This window comes from Staurois parvus, unplaced genomic scaffold, assembly GCF_062004578.1.
Source record: "Staurois parvus isolate SC_StPar_1 unplaced genomic scaffold, SC_StPar_1.0 ptg000475l, whole genome shotgun sequence".
In the NCBI taxonomy this organism is placed as follows: domain Eukaryota; kingdom Metazoa; phylum Chordata; class Amphibia; order Anura; family Ranidae; genus Staurois; species Staurois parvus.
This window is the reverse complement of record NW_028318271.1, coordinates 258,484-265,675: the sequence shown is the minus strand read 5'-3', so window position 1 is coordinate 265,675 and position 7,192 is coordinate 258,484. Positions and strand designations below refer to the sequence as shown.

The 7,192-nt window shown below is 46.5% G+C and overlaps 1 protein-coding gene across 2 annotated transcripts in view; it reads right to left on the bottom strand.

The window, feature by feature from the left end:
* Nucleotides 1–2,889: 2,889 nt before the first annotated feature.
* The window catches only part of LMBRD2 (LMBR1 domain containing 2), a 71,274-nt gene continuing 66,971 nt past the window's right edge, over nucleotides 2,890–7,192 (bottom strand). For both annotated transcript variants that reach the window (XM_089689425.1, XM_089689426.1), the window contains exon 18: nucleotides 2,890–3,074. In XM_089689425.1, coding sequence (XP_089545551.1) covers nucleotides 3,008–3,074 — 67 coding nt within the window. In that variant the 3' untranslated portion in view covers nucleotides 2,890–3,007. The remainder of the gene's footprint in view (nucleotides 3,075–7,192) is intronic.

The window sequence follows — 7,192 nt, the reverse complement described above, 5'->3', positions numbered from 1 at the left end:
TTTGCGGCCACCATGTCAGAACACCGGGCCAGCCGCTCAGCTGTTGTCTCCTGCAGGGCCTTACCTGTTCCTCGCTCCAGCGCTGCACAGTCTTCCCGCGCCGGCTTCTGTGACAGCCGGGTGCCCACTGCGCATGTGCTGCGGTTTGTGAATGATCCGGTGTCTTCTGGGACACATGACAGGTCCCAGAAGGCGCCGGGCCATTCATAAAGAGCAGCGCTTCTCGCGCATGTGCAGTGGCCACCCGGCTGTCACAGAAGCCGGCCCGGGAAGAAGAGGGAAGGACAACTCCGCGGAAGTGGGAGCGGGTACCTGTCAAATTCAGGTACCCGCTCCCGCTCCCTCCCCAAAGGTCAGCAGTCTCTAGTCATTCCCTGCACTGTCTGCGGTCTCTGGTCATTCCCTGCACTGTCTGCGGTCTCTGGTCATTCCCTGCACTGTCTGCGGTCTCTGGTCATTCCCTGCACTGTCTGCGGTCTCTGGTCATTCCCTGCACTGTCTGCAGTCTCTGGTCATTCCCTGCACTGTCTGCAGTCTCTGGTCATTCCCTGCACTGTCTGCAGTCTCTGGTCATTCCCTGTACTGTCTGCAGTCTCTGGTCATTCCCTGCACTGTCTGCAGTCTCTGGTCATTCCCTGCACTGTCTGCAGTCTCTGGTCATTCCCTGCACTGTCTGCAGTCTCTGGTCATTCCCTGCACTGTCTGCAGTCTCTGGTCATTCCCTGCACTGTCTGCAGTCTCTGGTCATTCCGTGCACTGTCTGCAGTCTCTGGTCATCCCCTGCACTGTGTTCGCAGTCTCTGACCATCTCCTGCACTGTGTCCGCAGTCTCTGGTCATCTCCTGCACTGTGTCCGCAGTCTCTGGTCATCCCCTGCACTGTCCGCAGTCTCTGGTCATCTCCTGCACTGTGTCCGCAGTCTCTGGTCATCTCCTGCACTGTGTCCGCAGTCTCTGGTCATCTCCTGTACTGTGTCCGCAGTCTCTGGTCATCTCCTGTACTATGTCCTCAGTCTCTGGTCATCTCCTGTACTGTGTCCGCAGTCTCTGGTCATCTCCTGTACTGTGTCCGCAGTCTCTGGACATCTCCTGTACTGTGTCCGCAGTCTCTGGTCATCTCCTGTACTGTGTCCGCAGTCTCTGGTCATCTCCTGTACTGTGTCCGCAGTCTCTGGACATCTCCTGTACTGTGTCCGCAGTCTCTGGTCATCTCCTGCACTGTGTCCGCAGTCTCTGGTCATCTCCTGTACTGTGTCCGCAGTCTCTGGACATCTCCTGTACTGTGTCCGCAGTCTCTGGTCATCTCCTGCACTGTGTCCGCAGTCTCTGGCCATCTCCTGTACTGTGTCCGCAGTCTCTGGTCATCTCCTGCACTGTGTCCGCAGTCTCTGGTCATCCCCTGTACTGTGTCTGCAGTCCATTGGTTCAGAATATTTTTTTTTCTTGTTTTTCGCCTCTAAAACCTAGGTGCGTCCTATGGTCAGGTGCATCTTATGGAGCGAAAAATACGGTATATATGAATATATATGAATATATATGATATATATTGAATATGGCCAAAATTGTAACATTTCAAATATATGGCAATATATTTGGGAAGAATATTTTTTAAAATATATTCCAAATATATATTTCTTCCATATGGGTCTGAGGCTGGTCATATGTAGATTTGATATGCAAATGTAAAGATCTCCAATACCAAGCGCTCACAATAATTAGAGGTCATGCCCACCCAGCTTCTACTTCACTGATAGTTGATGGGAGTCATGCTATGTGACCGTCCCACCTCTGTATCCTCATGATACAGGAAAGTCTCCCACTGATTCCCAGGAGCATAGCTTTCCTATCATTCCCCATCAGACATGTCATGTACTGGGAAGGAGTGGCCAGACACAGGTCCTAACTTTTTTAAATGGTTCCATATGTGTATGATTGTTCCACCTCTAAGCAAGGGTTGTAGTTTTTGTGGAATCATTCCAAGGTCAGTTTTCTCACCATTTTAGAGATAAATAATGCTCCCTAAGAGAATACATAGAAATACATGAAGAGGATTGTACCCCTCCACCACGCTTTCCTAAGTCCTGTCTGGAGCTCCACTATAGTACTGAGGACAACAGAGGAAATAAAGCAGCAGTACCCATTTTGTGCATGGACAGCTAAAATGATCAAAAATCATTCTGATTTTGTACAATGTCACAGTTGTTTGTCTGCTTATGTTGTGCAAACAAGCTAAACTATATAATAAAGCTGAACTCCAAGAATTTTTTTTTTGTAAACACCACAAGTTACAGAAGTGACCTATAATGAAGACTATCCTAGGTCCGGATGGTTGCTGGTCCTGTAAAAATCACAGTAGCTCTAATGCCAGATCCTTCACACAGTGCTACGACTTGATGAAGAGTTGTAGCTGTAACAGTGAAGGGCTCCTGTCATTTGTCCTCCCTTTCCTCCCCTTTGTCCATTCTCATGAAGCATTGTGTTCGATACATGGAATGCAAGGGGTTCTCTGAATTGGCAGAGTAAGATCCTGCCGTTCATTCACCCCTCCTTTCCACTCGTTCATTCACAGAACGCTTTGCATTCCGTGCAAAGAACACGAGGCTTTCTGTGAGTGGATGAGGGAGAAGAAAGGGAGGACAAACAACAGGAGCTCTACACTGTCACAGCCACAGCTCTCCATCAAGTATGGCAGTTCGGTGTAGGTTCCGGCATCAGAGCCACTATGATAACCAACTGCCATCCTGATCTAGAATAGTCCTAGAATGAGATCACGTCATTAGATTGTGTCTGAAGTTTTTCTTCCCCTTGGAGATCAGGTCATAAGTGTGCATGCCTCTTTATATACAATGTTACAGTTCTTAGTCAATAATAAATACATATGAATACAATATCGCAAATGCCTCTCCAGTGTTTAATACCACGACACACATCTGGATGACTGTGCTCAGATGAAGACGTTCGCAGGGCGACAAGCATTTGCTTGCGTGGTCTTTCATTCCAGCTCAGGATTATACGTCATCAAATATTCTGCTGTTTGATTTAGACATTGATAAGTAGCGTCCAGCTGGCTGATATCTGTGAAGCACAAAATGATGACAGCAAATTAAATTGTGTAAGTCAAATATTGAAGAAAAAAAACTCACTATGGTGCAAATTTAAAAACCAGCAGTATGACCTAACCATGGTCATGGCTCGTTGCTCCCATCATCCAGCACATTCGTAAAGTTTACTGCTGATCTTTTTAATATGCAATTGTTCATAACTCTGAAAAAAAGCAAAGATCCGTTCATGTTAATGAATGGGAGGTGGGGGGATGCTGGAGAGAGGAAAAACTCATGTGACCGCTCTAGTCATAGGACTCCATTGGCTCTACACCAGGATCTTCATTTTATGGATTAAACATATGGGAGGACAGATTCAAAGTCATGTGATGGCTCTAATCATACAGGGGAGTGTTCTATGCAGTATTATGCGGAGAACAGTCTGCGGGACACTGTAGGCTCTCTGACTCACACAGCCAAGAAGTTCTCACTTTGCCTACACTTTTCTGATTTGTACTTGAAGCTGAATTCCAGGAATGACAATTTCCACATCGTTTTATCTGTCCACCTTGGACCAATGTAAGTTATGTAGTGTACAGTGAAGGAAATGCGTATTTGATCCCCTGCTGATTTTGAATGTTTGCCCACTCACAAAGAAATGATCAGTCTAAAAAACGAATGGTAGGTGTATTGTAACACTGAGAGACAGAATAGCAACAAAATATTCAAAAGAAATGCATGTCTAACAAATGATGCACTGATTTGCATGTTCATGAGGGAAATACGTATTTGATCCCCTATCATTCAGCAGGATTTCTGGCTACCATGTGTCTTTCATACAGGTAACAAGCTGAGATTAGAAGCAGTCTCTTAAAGGGAGTGCTGCTAATCTCATTTTGCTACCTGTATAAAAGACACCTGCCCACAGGAGCAATCAAACAATCAGATTCCAAACTCTCCACCATGGCAAAGACCAAAGAGCTGTCCAAGGATGTCAGGGACAAGATTGTAGACCTACATAAGGATGGACTGGGCTACCAAACTATTGCCAAGCAGCTTGGTGAGAAGGTGACAACAGTTGGTGCAATCATTCGCAAATGGAAGAAACACAAAACAGCTGTCAGTCTCCTTAGGTCTGGTGCACCATGAAATATCTCACCTCGTGGAGTGTCAATGATCATAAGAACAGTGAGGAATCATCCCAGAACTACACATAAGGACCTTGTCAATGATCTCCAGGCAGCTGGGACCACAGTCACCAAGAAAACAATTGGTAACACACTACGCTGACAAGGATTGAAATCCTGCAGTGCCCGCAAGGTCCCTCTGCTCAAGAAAGCACATATCCAGGCCCGTCTGAAGTTTGCCACTGAACATCTGAATAATGTAGAGGAGGACTGGTTGAAAGTGTTGTGGTCAGATGAGACCAAAATCGAGCTGTTTGGCATCCACTCAACTCGCCGTGTTTGGAGGAGGAGGAATGCTGTCTATGACCCCAAGAACACCATCCCAATTGTCAAACATGGTGGTGGAAACATTCTGCTTTGGGGGTGTTTTTCTGCTAAGGGGACAGGACAACTGCACCACATCAAGGGGACGATGGACGGGGCAATGTACCGTCAAATCTTGGGTGAGAACCTACTCATTGAAAATGGGTGGTGGATGGGTGTTCCAGCATGACAATGACCCAAAACACATGGCCAAGACAACAAAGGAGTGGCTCAAGAAGAAGCACATTAAGGTCCTGGAGTGGCCTAGCCAGTTTCCAGACCTTAATATGATTGAAAATCTGTGGAGGGAGCTGAAAGTTCAAGTTGCCAAACGTCAGCCACCAAACCGTAAAAAAGACTTGGAGAGGATCTGCCAAGAGGAGTGGGCCAAAATCCCTCCTGAGATGTGTGCAAACCTGGTGGCCAACTACAGGAAACGTCTGACCTCTGTGATTGCCAACAAGGGATTTGCCACCAACTACTAAGTCATGTTTTGTGAAGGGGATCACATACCTATTTCCCTCATGAACATGCAAATCAGTGCATCATTTGTTAGATATGCATTTCTTTTGAATTTTTTGTTGCTATTCTGTCTCTCAGTGTTACAATACACCTACCATTCGATTTTTAGACTAATCATTTCTTTGTGAGTGGGCAAACATTCAAAATCAGCAGGGGATCAAATGCTTATTTCCTTCACTATGTGTGTCATAGCCCCTTGGCACGGGTCCCAGAAGCTAGTGGAGATTACTGTAGTAGCGGTATCTACTCCAGTGACTTCCAGCTTCCAGGGGATCCCACATGTATGGCACATATATGCTCACATTGGTCCAAGCTGGATCAACGGAACTATGTAAAAATGACTATACTTGGAATTCAGCTTTAGTAAGTATTTTCTATTTGTAGTTTCAATTATTGTTTATTTTCTTGATTTGTATTTACAAAGACTCTGTCAACCTCTGAAAATAATCCAGGAAGCTGCACCCTGTAATAGTAGAGGATGAATAGCTACCACTCTGCCAAATGTTTTTTTCGATTTAGATGGTGCCCATCTGGGCGCTGTTGTTTCTCCTACTTGCCAACAAGTCCTGTGGTTACACAACGGCCAGTGGGAGAAACCATAGTGCCCAAGGGGGGCACTATCCAAAATGGTGTAAAACTGTGGTGCTGCTAGATCTGCAGGAGAATGAAGATTTCACTCTCTGCCCTCCAGAGAGACAAGTATATTCAGCCTTTTCTATTATAGGGTGCAACTGCTTTGAAGCCGTAGGTGCATTCAGGACCAACACCGGCACAGATGTCATATTGGGAGCAGCAGCAGTCATATGGGACTGCTGGTATAGGGATGCATGGAACACCTGTGCATCTCCCTGCCGGTAAACACAGCCCTGCACTGGGCACGGATGTAATCGCCCCATGTCAATGAGGCCTTACTTTAAAGAAGTGACAAGATCACTTTAACAAACAGTCAGTGGCTTGGCTTAACCGTCAGGCGACTAGCAGGTTCAGAAACATTCATTCTCTCATGATAGGTATACTCTAAGATACACAAGGCCTGATGTCTGTTCATTGTAGTTGGTTCACCAGAGCCACCCATTTCACACCTTAAGGCTACGTTCACACTAGCGTTGTGTGCAGGTGGCAGAGAGGCATTTGGGAAGCGTTTTTACAGCTTCCCAAACGCCTCGGACAATTCTGCACATTGCAGCACATGGTGCTGTTCTAACGGGAGCGTTACCGTCGCGTCGCGGCAAAACGGACTCCTCTGGTCGAGTCAGGAGGCATTGAAGCCTCCTATTCTAGTCTATGGTGCCACTCCGCAAACGCCCGTCCAGCGTTTGCGGTGCAGTTGCGACGCGGTTGTGGGGCGTTTGCGGAGCGGTAACACCATTTAAACTTCATTATAGGCGTTTGTGGGGCGTTTTTAACACTCGCCAAACGCCTAGCAACCGCCACTAAACCACGCATGCGGCGTTTGCCGAGCATTAAAAAACGCTCCGCAAACGCCAGACCAACGCTTGCCAAATGCTATAGGGGCATTTGGCAAGCGTTGGTAAAACAGTCAAGTGTGAATGAGCCCTTAAAGACAGCTTTGAGTCTAACTGATGGCTGAGAAAAATCAACTTCAGTTTTTGTTTGTAATCTGCTCTCTAGAGATCATCACATCACATGAGCAGCTGATCAGAACATATGCAGGACCTGGACTGTTTTAAAAGATTAACCGCTGTCCCGCCGCCCTATAGCAGAAATACTGCTACAGGGCTGCGCAAATTCACGTGTGTATATATATATATATTATATTATATTATAAAGCACTGAGCAAACTGTTGGCGCTAAATAAATCCTGTATAATAATAATAACATATATATATATACACACACACACACGTGAGTATGCCTCTCTGTCTCAGTTGTCGCTCACTGGGTCCTGGCCGGTGATTCTCCGCCGGCACCCAGCGATTGCCGAGTATCACTGACGGGGCAGAGGCCTGTAAGTAAACAATACAGATCTCTCCCCTATCAGCTCCTGCACATTGCTTTGTATTGCGCTGCATACCAAAACACACACACAGCGCAGAGTTAACCCTTTGATCACCCCAGATGTTAACCCCTTCCTGTCCAGTGTCATTAGTACAGTGTCAGTGCTTTTTCTGGTACTGAT